The following is a 23,778-nucleotide window of genomic DNA, read 5'->3' on the forward strand; positions in this document are numbered from 1 at the left end:
TTTGTGTATAGTGTTTGTTTCGTCATCTTTAATAAAAGAATATGTATTTCTCACACACTGCGCCTTGGTCCTCTCTCTCTCTCCCATAGACGGTCGTGACAAAGCCAGCCTAAAGGACAATAACTATAGGACCAAGGACGATAACTATAACAAAAACGATAAAAACTATACAAATAAATAAAATCGTTCTAATTCAAGTGAACAGGAAGGTCACACTAGAACATAACTACAAAAATAGTGGAGAACGACAACGAGAGCGATCACTTCAAGAGATAAAACATTGACAACCAATCAAAAACGCGTTCTATTGAAGCGTTCATGGCTCTAGGTGCGCAAGGCTGCTCAGAGAGGAGAGAAGGCAGAGCAGAGCGCAAGATAATCTTGCCTGAATAACTGGCCATGTGTGAGCATATTGGTGTCCACGTTACGTATAAAACGACTTGGGAGAATGAGGATCCACGACAAACAGCGCGCGAGAAGGACATATTTTCGATGGTAGGCCTATCTGTTAACGCCGATACATCCTGGCAAAATACACACTATGACTTGCCTACTAATGTGCCTTTCTGGACCTTGTCAACTGTCAGGAAAATACCCATTACTGATCAAAATGGTTGCCTAATCAGGCCTAGGCTAGATTATTATTATTTCAGAATGAAACATGCATTCAGTTTTTTTTTGCGGTTATTGAAATGACATATCCACTACAGTTTACAGCCTAGACCACAGGTGTCAAACTCATTCCATGGAGGGCCGAGTGTCTGCGGGTTTTCGCTCCACCCTTGTACTTGATTGATGAATTAACATCACTAATTAGTTAGGAACTCCCCACACCTGGTTGTCTAGGGCTTTATTGAAAGGAAAGACCAAAAACCTGCAGACACAAGGCCCTCCGTGGAATGAGTTTGACACCCCTGGCCTAGACTATAATGATTTACTCGCTAGACAAATGCATTATTGCATTGTGCTGTTATAGCCTACGTATGATTGTTTTTCTTGTCCCCAAAAAGCTTAATCAATTAGGGAGAATGTCGAGCTGGAGCGCAGACTGGGGCGCACACTATCCTAGGCTACCTGCCATTTTATTATCAGATTAAACAATATATTTCAACTGTGTAAATTCATTGCGTATAAGCTATTCACGGCAGTATTAGGGTTTAACATTTAGTTAATAAATGGGTTGCATACGCTTCTAAGGCTGCAAATCTCTATTCTGTCTTCACCGTTCTTTTTGCACAATTGCGCACCTGGCATCTGCTGCCTCGCAGCTACAGATATTCCTTTCCTATTCCTTTACACAGCTATTCCTTTCCCTTGGAATCCCAATATCTTGTTGTACACCTAATTCGAGCATTTTATTTACTACTACTAGCCTATTTAGGATATATTGCAACTTGCTCTTACTTGCTGAATGTAAAATAGGGGAGTTTGAAAGAAGAGGGAGCGCGATGGTGTGAGCAAAATAAACCACATGATTAGCCTGCTAACGTATCTTTCTGGACCTAGGTTGTATGCAGTTATTTCGGCATGAAGCACTCAAAACAGGACGTTTAAGCAGTTATTCAAATTTGCCCACATCACTTCAGTTTACAGCCCAAGACAATAATTGTGTAGTCACTTGATAACAATAATACATTCACCATTACACTGTATTGTTGTAGCTTAGGTAGAATACTTTTCTTGTCTAAAAATGTAAACCTAATCAATAGTGAAGCTTTGCGTGTCTGAGACTGCAGCGCAGCCTGGAGGAACCACAGATCTGCCATGTAATATTCTGTAAAAAAATAAATATTGATAGCACTACTATTTAACTATTGAAGGCTACACATCTCTACCCTCTCTCTTCCATCTGTGCAATATACTGTAGTGTAGGCCATAGGCCACTTTAATAAATGGATTACTAGTCACTTTAAACAATGCCACTTTAAATAATGCCACTTAATAATGTTTACATTTCTTACATTACTAATCTCATATGTATATACTGTATCTTATACCATCTATTGCATCTTGCCAATGCCGCTCAGCCATCGCTCATCCATATATTTATATGTACATATTCTCATTCACCCCTTTATATGTGTGTGTATTAGCTAGTTGTTGGGGAATTGTTAGATTACTTGTTAGATATTACTGCACTATCGGACCTAGAAGCACAAGCATTTCGCTACACTCGCAGTAACATCTACTAACCATGTGTATGTGACCTATAACATTTGATTTTATTTCATTTTGGCTACGAGAGTCGCTCCGCTATTCCTCTTCACGTGTAATCCCAGGAAAAGCTATAGACTACTAAAGTTATAGACCATTTATTTTTAGCCTTTTTTAAACCAGGCCTAATTGCATTTTCGCAGAGAGAAGCATGATTGCTCTAGCTAATTGTTGAATGTAAAATAGGCCTAGGCCAAATGAACTGTCGTGGAAAAGTTAAGGAGATAGAGTGCGTTGGTGTCAACACTGGCCAGTGATGATAACATTGTTGCACTGATGCATTGCAAATGGTTGCTCAGGACAGACAGAGATGAGCACAGCATCAAATAAGATCTGGAGACAAATTGACATCCATTAGAAACATGGAAATCACTTCCAAACCACTTCAGCAACAATGCAAGCAATGACATGATATAAAAGACAAGATATAAAAGATGTGCAGCCTAAACAGTATTTGTTGTTGAATGACATTTGAATATGAGTTCCTATATGTACATTTATGTATTATTTGCAGTTGTCACAATAACAGTGAACACACCCTGAAGCACTGAATGGTCTGTCTTACCACCTTATTAACAGGCCTACAGCGTGCAGTAGTATGCATTGATAAGTTGATTGACAAGTGTACCGCAGAACGCTGGTTATAGTTTTGTATAATGTATCTTTATAGTTCTCATCCTTGGTGTAGGTGGCCCTTAAGGCTTCCATAAACATAGAAAGGGTAAGCTAGTTTGTAAAGCTGACAATTTCATTCGAATAATACAGTGAGTGTTGCCCTACCAGGCTACTCAATGTTAACTGAGAGTGCATTAAAGAAGATGAAGTACCATGTAAGTGTCCATACCAGTGTCTCTCCCCTACACCAACTCACCTTTATCTTCACTCCCTCGTCTAGCGGTCTGTCCATGAGTGTGTTGAAGGAGAGGAAGAGCGTCCGGATGGAGTTAAAGAAAGCATCCCCATCCTCACTGGTCCCATAGAATCTGAATAAACAAAAAGAAGGACATTGCTCATTTCAAAACAAACTAATATTGTGTACCAAATGTATGAGTATGTATGAGGAAGGAAGGCCACAGCTATGATACCTGAGGTAGAGGACCCGGGACTGCACAATGAACATGAACAGGTACTTGAGGGCTTTGAGGGCTGAATACAACCCCTCTGTTAGGACAGGCTTATCTGCATGGCCCACATAGTAATTCAGAACCTTGGTCAGCTTCCTGAAAAAGTAATGGAATGGGGCACTCAGGCATACCAGCAACTGCATATAAACGACTGCATTCTGAATGGGTGGAAAGGTGTCAAAACAGGAAGAAAGAAAAATGAACAGAGTAGAGAGGGAAATGTGAAAATGGAGAGGGCTAGACTCACATATAAGCCAAAGTGGCACTGAAGTGTTTGTTGATGTATGTCTCCAGTACTGGGTTAAAGTGCTGAAACTTGATGTCTCCAATCAGTGTGATTATGAACACCTAGAAGAAAAGCAAAGCACAGTCAGGAACCGGTGTAATTTAGAAACCTGCTGGAAAATGTTGTTGCATGAATAGTTTCTGATATACAACTGTCTTTTGGTATATTAAAGACAAATGCCATTAACCCTGATCGCTTAACACAGGTAATTCACCCACCACTCCAGAACTCACCAGAGCATTAAAGACCAGGTTGTCATAGGTGTCCTTCTCTGAAGTCTCCATCATGATGTTGAACAGGGCATCAAGTGTGTCCTGTAGAAACTAAGACCACAAAAGACAAATGCATTAGTACAGGGTGTCATTGTATGTTAAACTAGTTAAGAATACTGGAGCAGTCAGACTCACTTTGACAATCTCTCCTCCCTCTACCTCCATCAGGCGCTGCAGGTTCTGGTCCAGCTGTTCAGGGTTGGACCTCCAGTTCAACAGGCCCAGGAGATCCACTGGAAGAGGAACAGGAGAATATTACTTTTATGTCAACATCATTCTTCTCTGTATTATGAGCCGAAGTGCGGAAAGAGTTGGATTTGATTTGATTCAATTTGTTAAGGTCTGTTTGATTCTAAATACATTGTTTCCCAGATAATCGTGTCCTACTACAGTACCATTCTGGGTGAGTTTAGTGGAGCAGGTGAGAGTGCCAATCTGGAAGCTGTCCTTTGTGACTGGGATGACTCCTGAATGCTGAAAGGTTTTCCCTGTCTGCCTCTCCTTCTCCTCCACCTCAGCCCAGGAGCCTGGCAGAGTCAGGTATGTCTTTGCATCCTCAGTCTTCTTTACGTCAACCTGAGCCAAATGAACAAAAGGAATTAAATACTAAAACATATTCATCTGTATGTCATTTGCTATTCATTGACCAGGGAGCGGCCATGAATGACCTACTTACTTTCAGCTTTTTATTTTATATGAAATATCTAACTAATTACTACTTCACTACTTAACAGATAATGAAATAGAATCCCTATGGGGAGAGAATTATTTCAAATGAATCAAATGTATCTGAACCCTCTGGTTCCACCAAGCTGTGGGCATCATATGGGGTCTGCGTCAGTAGCATAGTGCTGTGTTGGTCCCACCTTGTAGACAATGAGGTCATGTCTGCCGTCTCTCAGCGTGGTTCCGTCTCCTTTCATCAGGCGGACGAACGCCATGCCAAACGGCTTTTCTGATTTGTCTCTAGCTAAAGGAAACACAGCAGTGTCAGTGAGGACCCAATCAACCAACTCTGAAGGACACATTCATATTCATTCTGACCAGATGCCAGAGGGTTAGGGCAGGATGCCCGGGTGTCGAATGTGATAGAAACATGAGGCACTCACAGTCCTGAGATGATCTGTGTCGAAACATCACCCTTAGATGACAGCGGCCAACATCTTCAATAGGAATAGTCACCTTGGAGGGGGAGAAGAAAGGAATGAGGAGAGGAGTGAGGAGAGTATCATGACAAGAGACAGAGAAAGTCATTTCTAGTGTCTGTCTAGCATTTTGTATGAGTGCCACAATCCTTGCCAATATCTCCTCTAAAGGATTATTTAATTGTATAGAGACAAATATTTTGGGGAAATGAATTGCTGAACTTGAGCCACCATGGGGAGAGTACAGAGCTCTTTTGTCCTGACAGAAACACCTGGGATGCTGGTAAGTGAGCTGTACCTTGACTGTTTCATTCCAGCTCGGCTGCTTGACCTGGTAGTAAATTACAGACTTGTACTCTGTGATCCCATCATATCCAGCTCCAGGAAATATTGCTTTCTATTCAAGGAGAAGGAATGAGATTCAGTCAAACATATTTTTTTGCAGACAAGAAACCCCATGTATATGTATAGACATTAATTGGGGTCATTTTGTAATAACTTAGGTTTTCTTACAGTAAACCAACAAACATGAGTTGACCAACATGCAATACTTGAGGTAAAAATGGTTAAAGAAAGAAATGTGGAGGCACACATAATGTTAAGACAGCACCCTTACCTCCATGAGATTGCCATCGTCATCTAGTACACTCAACATCACCTCAACATTTTTGGGTGACGTTTTTTTACCGCGGTCAAACTCCCCCTGCAGCAAGGTCACATATATATCGTTCCTCACATATCCTAGAGGAGAATTAGTTGGTTAATATTGAAAAACAGTATATTAACTGTCACTGCTGTAAAGGCAGCTACAAAGTATGCAACCCCTTGTTTCAGACGCAATTCAGCTATAAAGAAGAACATGTACAGTAAACGTATGGCACCTGGGAGGATGATCTCAGGGAAGCCCATCTTTCTAACAATGGCGGTGGTGCGATCCACAAAGTGGGAATAGTCCTTCCTGACCTGGGACAGGTCACCAGGAAGTAGCTTTAAGGTCACAAACAGTCCTGAGAACCCAGCAGGGCCAATCAATGAAGAGATAGTTAACAAGACAGAGGAACTAACAGAATGTCAGAATGGATACACACAACCTGTTACATTTCTATTTTGAACCCAGACCCACATTTTAAAAGCCACTTCCGAGTTACATTCTTTTGTATTTTACATTCTGTTCTACTCTGCTATATTCTAGGCAAACTGGTGAGTTGTTGCCACAGAGTGGCAGTGAGTGTGTCTCTTTACCCTGGCCCTTGTGGTTAACCTCCCGGGTGTTAATGACTTTGTTGAAGACGGCGGTGAGAGGCTCGTTCTCTCCAATGACCCGGGATGGGAGGAGAGGTGACATGATGAGTTGCCTCTGACGGATGTAGGTCTCCATAGCTATCCTGGGAGAGAGAAGAAGGATAGATAAAGAGGAGGATAAATATATGTTTAAAGTGGGACTGACAAGTGGATGGAACCATTGATCACAAAACATAGAGCTATGAAAGACATATATTGGAAAAGAAAATCCACAAAATATAACAGTGCATGTGACCAAGCAAGAATAAGAAACAGTCTCCAGTTGCATTTTTGTTACACTGCACTACAAACCTAGATTTGTCCTTGATCTACAGTATTGTATAGCAATAGAGGAAGCAGTTGCATAATGCATTCCTTTAAGTACTCTATCCTAAAACAGTTCAAGCCATTTGTCATTTCTGACTCTATGATGGTGTAAGAGAAGGTTGAGTTCAAATGGACAGGGGAGTGAGGACTATTATCACAGTGTGAAAATGAGCAGAGCCTGTGAGAGATTTTAAAACACTCACTGCTGAAAGGGGATGAAATGCTGCTTCTCCTCATCATCTGCTTTCCCATGGGCGATATCTGTGATGTCCATCACTGTGAACAGAGGCAACTGTGAATGTGGTGGTGATATGTGGCAAAGGCTAAGCTAATAAGCTGCTTTCAATTCAATGATCCTGTTATTGCCACTGCTGCTGCTAGCATGACCTCACTTTAATATCTTTGGTATTTGATTTCTCAGCTCGAGCCATTTCACAGCAGTCTTCACTCCGATTAAGTAAACTACAGAGCAGAACGACAATGTAATTTGTGTTTGAAAACTAGTTATTGGGCCCTCACACACCTGTTCCAATGCACCAGAGACAATGATAAAAAGACACATTCACAACAGGAGCATAGGTAGGATTCCAGCAGACCTGTCTGTGTGATCTTGAGCTTTGTGTTGCAATAGATGATGGTTCAGTAGGCATTCCTCTTTCTCTCTCAATTAGTAATTTCTTAGGAAATAGCTGAGGGAAATAAGAGCTCTGTATTGCTCCCAATGATACTGGGTTCAGTCCATTTGCTGTGATACCAAAGGAGACAATTTCTCATCCAACCCAGAAATGTAATCCTCCACTCAAAACAACGAGGGATGTTTAAATCCTTTCCCCTGACTCCTTTGGCAAGGCAGACAACGTGGAGGTAGTTTATGGGTCAGGAGGGTAAGCAGGTTCAGGTGGGCTCAGGGTGTGTCTGGCTTTTATCCAGGACAGGGATCCTACTGTAAATGTTTGTTTAGGCCCTCAATTACCCATTCACTCAAACTCTGAGTAAATGGGGTAGTGTTCTGATTTCAGATTTAATTGAATGTGTAAATTTGCGCAAACAAATATAGTGAAGACATCTCAATTAAAAGACATCTCACCAGCTACACCAAACGGTCTCCTTAACCCTCCTGTGTGTTTCTTGCCCTCTTTGAGTTCCATGCTGCCCACCCTGATAATCTGACAGACGAGGAAGAGACGTGGCCTAATCAGGTCACTGCTGCTCAGATCCTGGCCAGAGAGGGCAGAGTGGAGAAGATCATTTCAATGCAAAGATAAGGATGACATAATGCAAGTAAAGTAAAAGTTGGAAGGCAGAACATATTCAATATCTTATGCAATGTTGCTTCTATTAATTTTAATGTGAGCAGTTCAGATGAAGAGCCTGTCTGAGGATATAAATGGCATGGCATGGCATTGCATAGCATGCCCCAACCAAGGACTGTCACTGCCTGCTTCCGGTCCATCTATTAGGCCCCATGGCTAGACTATTATATTTACAAAAACAGAGAAACAAGAAAGTGGAAGGGAGGGTTTCATCTCTGTTACCGTGAAGAGGGCAGGCAGATTGTTGAGTTTCTCAATCTCTTTGGGCATGCCCATGCTGTCCCAGCGCACCAGGAAGTTCTCACTGCAAACATACATGGCATTCACAATCAAGAATCACAACTCCCATACCTCACTGTAACAAACCTCTGTGTGTTTTTTTACAAGATAACACAAAAACAAATATATCAAAATGCCTACATACAGTCACGTTATTAAATATATATGCAATGTGGAACAAATGAGTACTGGACGAATTGTTCTGTCAAGCGTCAGAATGGTAATGGTGGTTTAGTATAATGCAATGAATTTAAATTAGTTGGTATCTGACCTGATGAACTCTGACTGGTCAGGGTCATAGAGCGACATAAGCAGCTCTGCATCCTCCCCGATGTTACAAACAAAGTTCTTGAGGTTCATGAGGAGACTGTATGTGTGCACTGTGCTAAACAGGGACTGGCGCCTCATCTCCAGATTCTGCTTCCGGGTCTACAGAGGGGCACAGAGACACTGTATGAGCAAACACGATGCACTGGCAGGGCAAACTCTGCAGCATATACATGTAGTAGTTTATCTATCAGAGAGGTGCAAACAACAGCTGGTCCATGCCTTCTCCTCCTGTATTCTGTCATCTATACTGCGGGATGCAGTCTCAAAGGCTCGGAATAGACTGACTGTGCTTGTGCAGTCCGGGTCCAGAGTGTTCCCTGCGTCATCTCGCACCACCAGGTCCAACCCTAGAATCCTGTACAACAGAAAGCATCAAATATAGCTTAGGACAGATTTACAAGGGCATATTCTTAGCACCATGACTCAGTCACATAAAACGTTACAAGCATGTTTATGTCAAATGCAATTCAAGTAGAGTACAATTTATACCGGTTTCCATAATCAATCTTAGCTGTGACTTTCTTCCTGAGCTCCACAAGGTCATCCTTGGGCAATGTTCCAGACACTATCTGAGATCGATACTCGATGAGGCTGTAGGCCATCTGTTGTACGCCCCTGAACAGAGTGGTCTTGTTGTTCTGTCAAACAAACAGTCATATTCATCATCACAGTCACCCAGGCTGACATAATTACCCTTTTCCAAACCGACTAAGTGTCAGAGTTGAATAACAGCATAAGGGTAAAGTGAATTCTTTAATGTGAAGATTATGTAAGTAGGGTGATGGATAAGAAACTAGTTTTCTCAACGTACCACATATAGCTTGTGCCATATTTGTGCCCATTCCCTCAGAGTGGCGCCTAACTCCAGTACCAGTGGTAGGTCTCCTGGGATAACTATTTCCTGCTGGCTGTAAGATGGGTGGAAGGAAGGAACGTACCAGATATTGGGTCCCACAGGTGCATCACATGCATCAAATCGTGCAAATAGGTCAAGTCACCCATCCCATCAAATACAATCCATTTCTAATGACATGACAAGTGAGTGACACCTTACCCTGTCCCTTCAACTTTAGCCTCCTTTAGATGGATGTACGAGGCTGGGAAAATGCCCTATAAGATGAAACAGAAACGTAAACCTCTTCTTCAAATTATTTTCTAATTTTAAGGAAAAACTATGAATGTATATACGGTTGTTGCCATACCTTCTGTGCTTTGTTCCGTATTGTGTACCCTCTATACCAGCCTGGGGAGATTAAAGATTGATATAGAGATATGACAGAGATATAGGGATAAATATAATATAGATAAGACCGATGAGAAGAGGGCAAACTAGATACAGATGGTGATATTGACTGTTATTTCTTTCAAAAGAATTTCATTAAACATTGCTGATTATTTTCAATCCATGTCTGGTATGGATCACAGCTTTAGTTCAATGTTTCACAAAGTTTCAGTGTTGAAAACTGTTACTTAGCGTGTGACAACTTGTTGTACATAAGAACGTGAAGCTAGAGTGATATGTTAGGGCATGTTGGCTGTTCATGCTCACCTTCAAATGTCTCAAGTATGTGTACAGTGTCTCCCACCTGGAGACACAGCTCCTGCTCTCTTCTGGTGTCATAATTATAGATTGCTGAGAGAAAATTGATAGGAGGGGGAGAAAAAAAAGACAGTCTTATTATGGCAGTTTTACTATGTGAAACAACATACAAACGCAAAACGACAATCCCCAGCTAGCTCAACATACAGAAAGTGAAAACAGAAAAAAAGATAAGAAAAGCCCAGCAAAGCCTATAGACTTTAGCCTTTTCCCAGGTCAAATCTGATAAAGGTACAGTATACTGTAGTCAGGTATTTCTTGCGCTGTGAAAAAGCATGTTTGAGCTCGAGTAAGAGTAAACATTGTTCTATGAAATTACAGGTACATTCTTGTGTGGTGCAAGTGGAATTCGGTGTTGGCCTTATACTGGAAACCCAGTTTTAATTGAAAATGTCCCTCAATCTCTTGGATTTTCACTTCACTCTTAATTATAGCCTAATACATGTACAGTATGTGCATGTATTCATGATTAGGAGTTTAGGACAGCCTGACCTCACGTTTTAAATAAAGAGATGACTGACATAATCCTGTTATTTATCATTCCCTGAGCCTATGTGTTTGATGGAGTAAATGGAAAATGTTTTTCCAAGTGTATTACAACATCCACACAGAGGAAAGCAGAGTGAGGAGGGGATTGACATCATGTATTATTTATTCCTAAATCCCCAAGCCATGGAGCCTATCGGTTAAAGGTCACATTGTAAAGAGTATGCGGCAGCCAACTGGGTCAGTAGAGTGCCCTGCCCTCCTCTCCTCTTCAGCTGCAACCCTGCCCTCCTCAGTTTGTTAACTTAACTTCCTTCCTAGAGGCGTTCGCTGTATCTCCCTCCCTCCTTTTCACTGAAAGACACAAGTGAGAGACAGATCACACAGCACAGCATGCTCTCTCTCTCTCTCACACCCACACACACCCACACACACACACACACACTTCCTTGTCATGACTTGGGTGAGCTGTAGTGCAAACAGACTTTCATAGCCTAGTACTCAGCATCCAACCTCTATCACAGGAACAAGACAAGGAGCTCTGTCCTGACTTGCACAGTGATAATCCTTGTTGCCGGAGGCTAGGTCTCACTGCACGCTTCAACTGGCTAAGCTCATCACATCTCTGAATACCTCACAACTAAACATGAATATTCTTTCAGTAAGTATACTTCCCATTTAATTGTATGCAGTTCCCCTCAAATGCAAATTAGTATGTGACTGTTCAACACTTGTTCTGTGAGTACAAATAGTACTAATTTTAATACGTAGACCTGTGGGGAAAAGTTATACAGTGCCTTCAGAAAGAATTCATACCCCTAGAATTATTCCACATTTTGTAGTGTTACAGCCAAAATTCTAAATAGATTTTTCTCACCCATCAACACACAATATCCCATAATGACAAAGTGAATGAAAATTAAATACAGAAATTACTCCACCAGAGAGTGGTGGTCATTTCCATGTTAAAGGACGCATAGGGGTATGTTGAATTGGGTGTCAAATGAAAGCTGAGTCTACAGTTTTTCAGTTTTTCACAATTCCTGACATTTAATCCTAGTAAAAATTCCCTGTCTTAGGTCAGTTAGGATCACCACTTTATTTTAAAAATGTGAAATGTCAGAATAATATTAGAGAGAATGATTTATTTCAGCTTATATTTCTTTCATCACATTCCCAGTGGGTCAGAAGTTTACATACACTCAATTAGTATTTGGTAGCATTGCCTTTAAATTGTTGAACTTGGGTCAAATGTTTCGGGTAGCCTTCCACAAGCTTCCCACAATAAGTTAGGTGAATTTTGGCCCATTCCTCATGACAGAGCTGGTGGAACGGAGTCAGGTTTGTAGGGCTCCTTGCTCAGTTCAGTTCTGCCCACAAATTCTCTATAGGATTGAGGTCAGTGCCTTGTGATGGCCACTCCAATACCTTGACTTTGTTGTCCTTAAGCCATTTTGCCACAACTTTGGAAGTATGCTTGGTGACATTGTCCATTTGGAAGAACCATTTACGACCAAGCTTTAACTTCCTGACTGATGTCTTGAGATGTTGCTTCAATATATCCACATATTTTCCCTTCCTCATGATGCCATCTATTTTGTGAAGTGCACCAGACCCTCCTGTAGCAAAGCACCCCCAAAACATGATGCTGCCACCCCCGTGCCTCACGGTTGGGATGGTGTTCTTCGGCTTGCAAGCCTCCCCTTTTTTCCTCCAAACATAACAATGGTCATTATGGCCAAAATGTTATATTTTTGTTTAATCAGACCAGAGGAAATTTCTCCAAAAAGTAAGATCTTTGTCCCCATGTGCAGTTGCAAACCGTAGTCTGGCTTTTTTATGGTGGTTTTGGAGCAGTGGCTTCTTCCTTGCAGTGCGGCCTTTCAGGTTATGTCGATATAGGACTCATTTTAACTGTGGATATAGATATTTGTGTACCTGTTTCCTCCAGCATCTTCGCAAGGTCTTTTGCTGTTGTTCTGGGATTGATTTGCACTTTTCACACCAAAGTATGCTCATCTCTAGGAGACATAATGTGTCTCGTTCCTGAGCAGTATGATGGCTGTGTGGTCCCATGGTGTTTATACTTGCGTACTATTGTTTGTACAGATGAACATGGTACTTTCAGGCAACGTTTTTCTGAGGTCTTGCCTGATTTCTTTTGATTATCCCATGATGTCAAGCAAAGAGGCACTGAGTTGGAAGGTAGGCCTTGAAATCCATCCACAGGTACACCTCCAATTGGCTCAAATGATGTCAATTAGTCTATCAGAAGCTTCTAAAGCCATGACATAATTTTCCAAGCTGTTTAAAGGCACAGTCAACTTAGTGTATGTAAACTTCTGACCCACTGGAATTGTAATACAGTGAATTATAAGTGAAATAATCTGTCTGTAAACAATTGTTGGAAAAATTACTTGTGTCATGCACAAAGTAGATGTCCTAACCGACTTGCCAAAACTATAGTTTGTTAACGAGAAATTTGTGGAGTGGTTGAAAAACGAGTTTTAATGACTCCAACCTAAATGTATGTAAACTTCCAACTTCCACTGTATGTTTGAGAAAAATTAAAGCATATATACAGTACCAGTCAAAGGTTTGGACACACCTACTCATTCAAGGGTTTTTCTTCAATTTTTACTATTTTCTATATTTCAGAATAATTGTGAAGACACCAAAACTATGAAATAACACATATGGAATCATATAGTAACCAAGAAAGTGTTAAACAAATCAAAATATATTTTACATTTTAGATTCTTCAAACTAGCGATCCTTTGGCATGATGACAGCTTTGCATACTCTCTTGGCATTCTCTCAACCAGCTTCACCTGGAATGCTATTCCAACAGTCTTGAAGGAGTTCACACATATGCTGAGCACTTGTTGGCTGCTTTTCCTTCACTCTGCGGTCCAACTCTTCCCAAACCATCTAATTTGGGTTGAGATCGGGTGATTGTGGAGGCCAGGTCATCTGATGCAGCACTCCACCACTCTCCTTCTCAGTTAAATAGCCCTTACACAATCTGGAGGTGTGTTGGGTCATTGTCCTGTTGAAAAACAAATGATAGTCCCACTAAGCACAAACCAGATGGGTTGGCATATCACTGCAGAATACGGTCGTAGCCATGCAGGTTAAGTGTACCTTGAATTCTAAATAAATCACAGACAGTGTCACCAGCAAAGCACACCCACACCATCACACCTCCTCCTCCCTGCTTCACGGTGGGAACCACACATGTGGAGATCATCCATTCACCTACTCTGCGTCTCACAAAGACACAGCGGATGGAACCAAAAATCTCAAATTTGGACTCATTAGACCAAAGGACAGATTTCCACCGGTCTAATGTCCATTGCTCGTGTTTCTTGGTCCAAGCAAGTATATTCTTATTATTGGTGTCCTCTGAACAGTTGATGTTGAGATGTGTCTGTTACTTAAACTTTGTGAAGCATTTATTTGGCCTGCAATTTCTGAGGCTGGTAACTAATGAACGTATCCTCTGCAGCAGAGGTAACTTTGGTTCCTCCTTTCCTGTGGCGGTCCTCATGAAAGCCAGTTTCATGATAGCGCTTGATGGTTTTTGCGACTGCACTTCAAGAAACGTTCAAATTTCTTGACATTTTCCGGATTGACTGAACTTCATGTCTGAAAGGCATACCTGTTCATTGAAATGCATTCCAGGTGACTACCTCATGAAGCTGGTTGAGAGAATGCCAAGAATGTGCAAAGCTGTCCTCAAGGCAAAGGGTGGCTAATTTGAATAATCAAAAATATGAAATATATTTTGATTTGTTTAACACTGATTTGTTTAAACTATGAAACAACACATATGGAATCATGTAGTAACCAAAAAAGTGTTAAATAAATTGGGTTATGTACGTACAGTCACTGTGGGAACGACGTCCTTGATGCTCTTATTGATAAAGCCAGTGACTGATATGGTGTACTACTCAATGCCATTGGAAGAATCCCAGAACATATTCCAGTCTGTGCTAGCAAAACAGTCCTGTAGTTTAGCATCTGCTTTATCTCGGCCACTTTTTTATGGACCGAGTCACTGGCGCTTCCTGCTTTAATTTTTGCTTGTAAGCAGGAATCAGGAGGATAGAATTATGGTCAGATTTGCCAAATCGAGGGCGAGTGAGAGCTTTGTACTCGTCTGTGTGTGGAGTAAATGTAATCAAGTATTTTTTCCCCTTTGGTTGCACATTTAAGATGCTGATAGAAATTAGGTAAAACTGATTTAAGTTTCCCTGCATTAAAGTCCCACGCCACTAGGAGTGCTGCCTCTGGGTGAGCAGTTTCCTGCTTGCTTATTTCCTTATAGAGCTGACTGAGTGTGGTCTTAGTGACAGCATCCATCTGTAGTGGTAAATAAACAGACACGAAAAAATAGATGAAAACTCTCTTGGCAAATAGTGTGGTTTACAGCTTATCATGAGATACCCTACTTCAGGGGAGCAAAATCTAGACTTCCTTAGGATTCGTGCGCCAGCTGTTGTTTACAAATATACACAGACCACCCCCCCTCATCTTAACGGAGTGTGCTGTTCTATCTATCCGGTACAGCATATATCCCACCAGCTGAATGTTTTCCATGTCGTCATTCAGCCATGATTCAGTGAAACATAAGATATTACAGTTTTTGATGTCCCGTTGGTAGGATATTCGTGATCGTACCTCGTCTAATTTATTGTCCAATGATTGTAAGTAATATTGTAAGGGCAGATTTCCCACTCGCCATCGGCGGATCCTTACGAGGCACCCCGCCCTGTGTCCTCTATACCTGCGTCTCTTTCTCTTGCCAATGACGGGGATTTCGGACTTGTTGGGTGTCTGACGTACATCCTGTGCGTCCTGCTTGTTGAGGAAAAAATCTTAGTATAATTCGAGGTGAGTGATCGCTGTCCTGATATCCAGAAGCTCTTTTTTGCCGTAATATACGGTGGCAGAAACATGTACAAAATAACAAAAAAATAACAAAAAAACACATAATAGCACAATTTACACAATACTTATGTAAATAAGATATTTCTGTTTTTTTATTTTTTATACATTTGTGAACATTTCTAAAAACCTGTTTTCATTTAGTCATTATGGGGTATTGTGTGTAGATTGATGAGGAAAATGTTTAATTTAATCAAATGTAGAACAAGGTTGTAACATAACAAAATGTGGAAAAAGTCAAGGGGTCTGAATACATTTTTCAACCATTTCCCATCCTAAAAATTAGGAATAACCAAAAGCTTTGATTTCTTGTCAAACAGATGGAAACAGGTATTAGAAATACATGAAAACACAATAATGTTAAGGTAAAGATCCCTGCCAACTAATATCAACACTGATATTTAGTTTGCGATAATTTGTTTATGAAACATTGCCCTGTGCCTTAAAGTTATGTTACCAAAAACCCACATATTTTAAAAATATTTTCTAATTTATCTCCCGCATGAGGAGGAAGGACAATGGAAGTTCAAAGAAGTAACAAGTAAAGGTAGACCTATCAATTAGTTATAGGGTTTTTACTGATATCAATTTTGTTTATGAATCATGAAGTGATTAAAACTAAAAATGTCTCTTTCAAAATAGGTAACAGAATTTCATAACAATCGTTAATGTAATTTCTGCAATTGAATTGGCTACAATATGAACTCATAATAGCCACAAACCACAGTTGGGTCACCTGCTACTGTCCTCCCTTCCACTAGCATACTGTTATGTTCAGCTGATAACTGTTATCTTTCTCTTTCTATGTCTGGTGGTCAAAGCATTAGTGTGAAAAGTCTGGACAACCCTTCACTCTCTCTCTTCCCCTCTTTTCTCTCTTTTTCCAATTAATGTCACTTCTCCCGGCTCTTACTGACGCCTACTCATGAGCCCCCTCTCTTTACATTTACTGTAACCAGCATCCTCACCCAGTGAGCACCGATTGACACTGGACGTCCATTGATGTTGAAAAGTCCACCCTGGCCTTGATTTCAACATCCACAGACGTCGTTTTTTGGTCCGGACTTTCCCTGATTTCAACATCCACAGACATCTGGACCGGCCTTCAGTTGACCCAAACATAGATGTCCATGAATGGTTCAGATTTGGTCTGGCCGAAATCTGAACCAATCATAGACGTCTATGTTTACAAGTTTGTACAGCATAGTACAGTAAAGTAAAGTAAATAAAAGTAGAGTATAGTTAATTACAGAACAGTACATTAAAGTAGAGCACAGTACAGTACAATACAGTAGAGCACAGCAGAGTTCAGAACAGTACAGTACAGTAAAGAGAAGTAGAGTATAGTTAAGTACAGTACAGTACAGTACAGTAAAGAGAATTAGAGTATAGTTCAGTACAGTAAAGAGAAGTAGAGTATAGTTCAGTACAGTACAGTAAAGAGAAGTAGAGTATAGTTCAGTACAGTACAGTACAGTAAAGATAAGTAGATTATAGATCAGTACAGTAAAGAGAAGTAGAGTATAGTTCAGTACAGTAGAGTAAAGAGAAGTAGAGTATAATTCAGTACAGTTCAGTAAAGAGAAGTAGAGTATAGTTCAGTACAGTGCAGCACAGTCCTGTAATTTAGAGTAGAGTAGTGTTAAGTACTGTAGACAGTAGATCACACTAGAGTTGAGTACACTATAATGTACTCTACTGTACTTAACTATACTCTACTTTACTGAGCTCTACTGTGCTGTTCTTTGAAGTCCAAACTTGTGAAACATCGATGTCTATGATTGGTTAAGATTTGGTAAGGACCAACCAAATTTGGTCTTGTTTGGTGGCGGAGCTCATTAGAAAAATAGCCAGTGGGTAGAATAATACCCACATATGCAAATTAGGATACTGCATATTTCTACCTTTGTGTACCTATTTAGGATATATCACCATGAAGAGAATGACATTCATATCTATAATCATGCATTTCTGTGTAGTACAGATCAGGGACCCATGATGATAATCCGTTACCACAATTCTGTTACCGGATGTAAACCCACTTCACTTCCTGTAGTTCAGAAACCAAAATATATTTTTTTCAAACTCATGGTGTCATGTCATAGCTGACACCCGTACTTTCTGCAGACACCTTTGAATCTTAAAGGAAAACTTAAAGGAAAACCAAAACTATCTTTTGGTATTTGTTTCATTATTTATTTATTTTACCGTTATTTTACCAGGTAAGTTGACTGAGAACACGTTCTCATTTACAGCAACGACCTGGGGAATAGTTACAGGGGAGAGGAGGGGGATGAATGAGCCAATTGTAAACTGGGGATGATTAGGTGGCCATGATGGTTTGAGGGCCAGATTGGGAATTTAGCCAGGACACCAGGGTTAACACCCCTACTCTTACGATAAGTGCCATGGGATCTTTAATGACCTCAGAGAGTCAGGACACCCGTTTAACGTCCCATCCGAAAGACGGCACCCTACACAGGGCAGTGTCCCCAATCACTGCCCTGGGGCATTGGGATATTTTTTTAGACCAGAGGAAAGAGTGCCTCCTACTGGCCCTCCAACACCACTTCCAGCAGCATCTGGTCTCCCATCCAGGGACTGACCAGGACCAAGCCTGCTTAGCTTCAGAAGCAAGCCAGTAGTGGTATGCAGGGTGGTATGCTGCTGGATTAGTCCATTGTTGATATAGTCCCAAAATGTTTTGCATGTCAGCGATCAAGTATATATCTTGAAAACGTGATTGCTGACAAGCAAAATATTTTGGGACTATATCAACAATGGACTAATGAAACAAATATAAAAGTGTTGTTTTGGGGTGGAGTTTCTGTTTAATAGGAGCAGAAAACATGGTCACATAAAAAACTGAGGGAGATTTTACTGAGATTCTGTTAGCAAACTTTGAATCTGCACAGTTCTTCTAGTAAATGTGTTTTTGTAATAATGTAAGTGTAAATTGTTAAAAATAGTATTTGTGCATAGAGTTGTATGGTTTGTTAAACTTTGAAATCAATGTTTTTGGTTTGGCATACATTTTAAGTGTTTGCGCATGGAAACAGTGGAATTGCCCGGGTGCCATTCAGTCCTATAGAGGATGCAAATAATAGAATTCATCATGGCATCAAACCTCATCAAAACATTTCCTTATTCGTAGTTAAAACTCCCTCTGCCAACTCAGAAACAATAGCCTTTATAAAAAAACAAACCAAAGAAATGACATCTCCCTCTTGTCATGCAGATAGTGACAATGGCCCGTTTCACCAACTTGACACAGTTTTGACTGTGTCCAGGGCCAGGCCTGGCAACAGCGGCGCTGTGCCAGTGAAAATAATCAAGCCAAGCGTGTTGTGATGCAGCAATACTGTCACTGCTCAAGTGCTACTGTCTGTGCCTTAGTATGGTTCACTAGTGCAGCTCCTTCACAATGTTGACATCCCTGGCTGGCCTTCAACCTGTGACATCCCTGGCTGGCATGTTATAGATCAGGATGGGCAACTGGCCCTTTTGAAGACCCTCTGATATTATTATTTTTTTTACTCAGTCAAGGTCTCAAATTACTGGTGTGAGTTAGAATAGTAGAATACACAAGGTTCAATTTAGAAATTTGGTAGTGCATCAGCAGTTTTTCTCTTGTTATGTCAGTCACTGATAGTTGGTCAATTAGCCCATGTCAGCTAAATATTTTTAGATTGCTAACTTAGTTTAGTGGCCAGCTATCTAAACTTGTTATCATGGTCGAATTACTGGCTGTTCTGATTCAATCAGCATTTAACACAAACATAACTAAAAGTAGTGTCTGTTACAAACTGTATCTACCCAAATAAGAACAAACCAATCAGCAGTTAAATGAAGTCATCTGTCATATTCAAAATTGAGAAGATAGAAACAAAAATATAAGAGTGGAACAACAACGAGAAAAACTACGACTTCAGTAACCCTGAGAAAATGACACCTCTGTCTGTGGTCTTTACAAAACAACAAATAATGAACAGGAACTTCCACAGAGGTATGTTACTTTTGGTGCTAGCAAGCTGGGTAAAGGGCATTCCTTACTAGAATATTGTTATTTTTTGAATTATACCAATACCCCAGTTCAAACAAAGTTAAAACCCAAATAAGTGTCAGAACAAAATGAACATACATGATGAGATCTAAATCATTCTATGAGATTATGGTTATTTTCTGTCCTGCTGAATACAGATATCTGTATGCCTATTATATTTACACATCTTAATGTTTTGTAAACAATGGAGGGAAACCAACTAGGTGATAACTTTTGATACATTTTCACTTAACTATGTTTTGATAAGAATCTATGAAAGGTGTTACTGCTTGATACAGTGACAACATCAACCAAAGAACCTTGCAGGTACCAATAAACTGCGTTATTACAGTGTACTGACGTCAACATACTCGCTGAAACGGTTCCCCATTCGCTTTGCTTTACCTTGAGGGCGTGTATCCACACACACACATCATGCCCTAACTGAAGTGACTCATGTAGTAGGCTATGTGACTTGGTATTTTCATGATATCTGAAATGTCTAGTAATAGACTAATTACACAATTTCTACAGTATAGGGGCCGCAAGAACGTTTCACCTGGTTATCACACAAACGTTTACACACAACATGTAGCATGGCTCTATTTCACTTTAGAGTCGAACCTCTTGATTTACGGATTGCTACTGTATGGACATAGGGCGCACACGCTGACCAAACTTATTCATATCTATCCAACATTCACTTTCTTTCAGTGATCCCTATACAGCCAACATGTGTGAAATATTCCAGGTAGCTTAATTTCGCCCTTTCCTAAAACTTCCTACATAACTTCCAAGTTTAATAGGCTTGGCCAACTAGCTAAATAATTAAAACTGCTGTGTGAAAACAGCCCTATTGTAAATAAGACGATATAATTTTCTAACTTACCAACGCCATATTTCTCTTTTTTTGTTGGAATCCAGCGGGTCATTGCGGGGAAATGATAGATAAATAAATAAATAAATAAGTGAACTGCTGGGCGGGTAATAGTTTTCTAGTCCTCCTAAACACTACAGTTCCGCCATCATGACTTCAAAAGGGGGGAGGGGAGAAATCTAGGACGCTATGCAACTGAATCCAGCAGCGGAGCGTTGCGGTGCAGCGATGCGTAATTTGCGTAAAACGATCATTCAGTTACCAAATTGAGCCAATTTGCCAACAATGTCAATAAGAACAATGTAACACAACCACACTTCAAAAGAGTAACCTACACTACACTGTCTAGTAGGCTAGTGTACAGTGGGCTACCTTTCACCATGAGCACATGGTGCAAACTGTATGGGCACATGACATAAGATGTAATTGCCACAACTAGAAGTATAAAAACGTTTTTATTTGACGTGATTCAACCATTGACTGTGTTATGTTCCTCATGGTCGGGAATGTGAGGAATCCACTCGTTGTCATACTACACAGTATTTAGTCCCGTGTGGCTCAGTTGGTAGAGCATGGCGCTTGCAACGCCAGGGTTGTGGGTTCAATTCCCACGGGGGGACCAGGGTTCAATTCCCACGGGGGACCAGGATGAATATGTATGAACTTTCCAATTTGTAAGTCGCTCTGGATAAGAGCGTCTGCTAAATGACTTAAATGTAATTTAGTGGACACTGACAGAGGGTGTGTGTGTTTGTAACAGTAGCCTGCTCTATCATCATCAGGTTCACACTGTTTATATTTTAGAGGATGAATCTGTGTGAGGTTACCATTCATGCATTATGTATGTTTGCATCAATGCATGCATTGATTATGATATTTTATTTATGACAATGGGCAGAGATGCCACACCCTCCCCCTCTCCACCCAATGAAGCAATCTGCAGCTGTTTAGTGGGTCAGGCCTGTTATTCTACTTAGCCATTTGTCTTCACATCATGTGTTGCTGATAACACTTGACAGAACAACCAAATGTTGCTGTCAATAACCATTAGCCATCCATTTACTTTGCTGTTCCCCTCGACAGCTTGATTTAGCTCTCAATATTTGGATTGTGATTTCTCTGTGTATTCTGTGCAATTGCTATTAGGTTTTAAGCATTAAACATTATTGGGTTTTTGCCAACCATCACAGAATATATCTTGATTTGATTCTGCAAAATGTCATATTCCCATGGAAACAGCAGGATAACTGCAGATGGCATGAGTAGTCAGCCCTTGGAATTATTGCTACAGTTTCTGGTACATATTTACAAAGCACTTACAACTGCTATGCATGTTTGTGGCATGCACAATACAAAGGATTTGCAATTAAAGTCACAATAGAGAAAAACTGAGTAGAACTAATCTTAAACATTTATTCGGTGTCGAGAGGAGGTTTAGCTACAATTAATGTAAATTTATTTGCTGGGGAAATGAGTATGGACATTTTTTGTAGAATATACTGTTGTGCTGGAAGGTTTATGTGGCTGAATACAATTAAAAGAGAGAGAGTGCTTTAGACTTGCATGGATTAAAATAATACATCTAAATCTACAGAAATGTTCAGCTCTCTCACAAGCCCCATGTAAGAGGTTCTAGATGAGAGAGGTGAGGGAGCCATGGTGCTGTATCCCCTGTCAATGCCAGACATCTCCACTGGGGACAGAGTGACTGGACTAAGGGAGGGGAAGAGAAGTTTGTTGTTACAAATCTATTGCATATAAAAATGTCAACATGCAGTTACACAAATCAGATAACGTACCTACATTGTAATTACACTGTACACCATCCCTTATTGTAAAGTGCGACCAATAGTTATCTTTGTCTGACTTGTTCATTTTCTGTTTTGCTTTACTAAGCTGCCTCATCTAAGCGATTAAAAAACTGGACCACTGACGGTTTATGTACTTAAGTTCTTTTGAATAATTTGACACAGTTTTGTTGGATCTGAGCATTTTTGGTAGAGTGATTTGTGTATTCTTAAAAATGCACGGGAACATCCCAATGTGCATCACAAATACAGTGAGCCAGCATAAGGTCATGTTGGATTCAAGCAGATGTATTGGACCAGCAATGAATCAAAGCTCACTTCTAAATTCAGAGTAGGCCTTACTTTGCATAGCGTAAACAACTAGGCTAGGTCTGCAGATCTTTAGTAATATTCAGGTGTACACTTTTGCCATGTAAAAAACTTCTACAAATATAATCATAAACAGAAATGGAATCCTTTAATTTATTTTTATAAAAAAGATCCTTTGACATACCAGAGACCACTCAAATGAAAAGGAATTCCACAAGCTGTGAATAAGGAAGACAATATTGCCATCATGTGACAGCAAGTGGTTTTACAACTATTATGAAACAGATACCTCTTATTCAGATTGCATGATTGTGCTTGAGTCATGGTATTATGAGGTCATATTCATAATCTCAATAAGTTTATGAGAGACAGATTCTGGCTCAATAGGGCATCGAGTATAATTGTTTTCTGAACATTCTACCAACTCAGAGGCAAGCTTATTGTAAGCATTATGTAAGCATGACATGTATTGGCATCTCAGGTTGATGTCGAAAAGGTGTAGGTCGATGAATCAGTTAAGCAGACAGGGATGTGTGTCTATTCCTCACTTAAGTCAGGCTCTGATTAGAAAAACTGCCTGTACCCTCCACTTCTCACCCAGTGTTCTAGTTTAGATCGGTTTGCATCACACGCCAGGCCTGCTTTATTAAAAACCCCTTGAGAGAAAGCATGACTGTGAACAGACTCGTTTTCTGTCATCCCGAACAACAAGACACCCTTTATGGTTATCAGAGACAGGGGTAAACAGATTGAAAGGTGAGTACTGTACCCTATTAATGGTGCTTTGGAGTACAATGTTAACAGAAACAGGTGTACAAGTAGAGTTACTGCCAGGACTGTAGGACTTAAAGAACAATCGCTCTCATTGTCTTGTGGTCTCAAGTGAAAGACAGAGCTGGAAGAGAGTAAACAGCCTTATAGGAGCCCAGAGAGATGGGGCTGGGAGGATTGTCTCTACTGGCTAGTCTGTCATTCCTCTCTTCATTTCCTTCTGGTGGGGTCTTCGCTGCTCTGCCTCAGACTGGCTTACATGTGGTAAACCAACACTAACTTGACATTCATGTTTTACTTATTGAATTTTACATGTTTATTTTGACATGTGGGTTAAATAGAGATAAAAAGTACTTAACTATTG

At 40.4% G+C, this 23,778-nt stretch overlaps 1 protein-coding gene, 1 long non-coding RNA gene and 1 other non-coding gene across 4 annotated transcripts in view; 1 reads left to right on the top strand and 2 right to left on the bottom strand.

The window, feature by feature from the left end:
- The window catches only part of LOC129853525 (dedicator of cytokinesis protein 5-like), a 45,650-nt gene extending 24,955 nt beyond the window's left edge, over window positions 1–20,695 (bottom strand). For both annotated transcript variants that reach the window (XM_055919657.1, XM_055919656.1), the window contains exons 1-23: window positions 20,539–20,695; window positions 10,121–10,204; window positions 9,774–9,814; window positions 9,626–9,681; window positions 9,383–9,479; window positions 9,061–9,209; window positions 8,791–8,926; window positions 8,513–8,670; window positions 8,185–8,266; window positions 7,737–7,866; window positions 6,853–6,925; window positions 6,284–6,426; window positions 5,923–6,048; window positions 5,658–5,782; window positions 5,340–5,438; window positions 5,006–5,078; window positions 4,763–4,866; window positions 4,292–4,472; window positions 4,032–4,129; window positions 3,858–3,947; window positions 3,586–3,686; window positions 3,300–3,434; window positions 3,086–3,197 (exon numbers count right to left, since the gene is read on the bottom strand). In XM_055919657.1, the coding sequence (XP_055775632.1) occupies window positions 3,086–3,197; window positions 3,300–3,434; window positions 3,586–3,686; window positions 3,858–3,947; window positions 4,032–4,129; window positions 4,292–4,472; window positions 4,763–4,866; window positions 5,006–5,078; window positions 5,340–5,438; window positions 5,658–5,782; window positions 5,923–6,048; window positions 6,284–6,426; window positions 6,853–6,925; window positions 7,737–7,866; window positions 8,185–8,266; window positions 8,513–8,670; window positions 8,791–8,926; window positions 9,061–9,209; window positions 9,383–9,479; window positions 9,626–9,681; window positions 9,774–9,814; window positions 10,121–10,204; window positions 20,539–20,581 (2,436 nt within the window). In that variant the 5' untranslated portion in view covers window positions 20,582–20,695. The remainder of the gene's footprint in view (window positions 1–3,085; window positions 3,198–3,299; window positions 3,435–3,585; window positions 3,687–3,857; window positions 3,948–4,031; window positions 4,130–4,291; window positions 4,473–4,762; window positions 4,867–5,005; window positions 5,079–5,339; window positions 5,439–5,657; window positions 5,783–5,922; window positions 6,049–6,283; window positions 6,427–6,852; window positions 6,926–7,736; window positions 7,867–8,184; window positions 8,267–8,512; window positions 8,671–8,790; window positions 8,927–9,060; window positions 9,210–9,382; window positions 9,480–9,625; window positions 9,682–9,773; window positions 9,815–10,120; window positions 10,205–20,538) is intronic.
- On the top strand, window positions 211–4,379 carry LOC129853526 (uncharacterized). The gene is made up of 3 exons (XR_008759137.1): window positions 211–495; window positions 3,110–3,340; window positions 4,065–4,379. It is a non-coding gene; the product is annotated as an uncharacterized LOC129853526 (long non-coding RNA).
- A 1,426-nt stretch (window positions 20,696–22,121) lies between the features above and the next one.
- LOC129854656 (small nucleolar RNA SNORA49) lies at window positions 22,122–22,254 on the bottom strand. Its single transcript, XR_008759361.1, has one exon. It is a non-coding gene; the product is annotated as a small nucleolar RNA SNORA49 (small nucleolar RNA).
- Between the last annotated feature and the right edge of the window lie 1,524 nt (window positions 22,255–23,778).

The sequence above is a fragment of the Salvelinus fontinalis genome, chromosome 4 (assembly GCF_029448725.1).
Source record: "Salvelinus fontinalis isolate EN_2023a chromosome 4, ASM2944872v1, whole genome shotgun sequence".
NCBI classification, from domain to species: Eukaryota; Metazoa; Chordata; class Actinopteri; order Salmoniformes; family Salmonidae; genus Salvelinus; species Salvelinus fontinalis.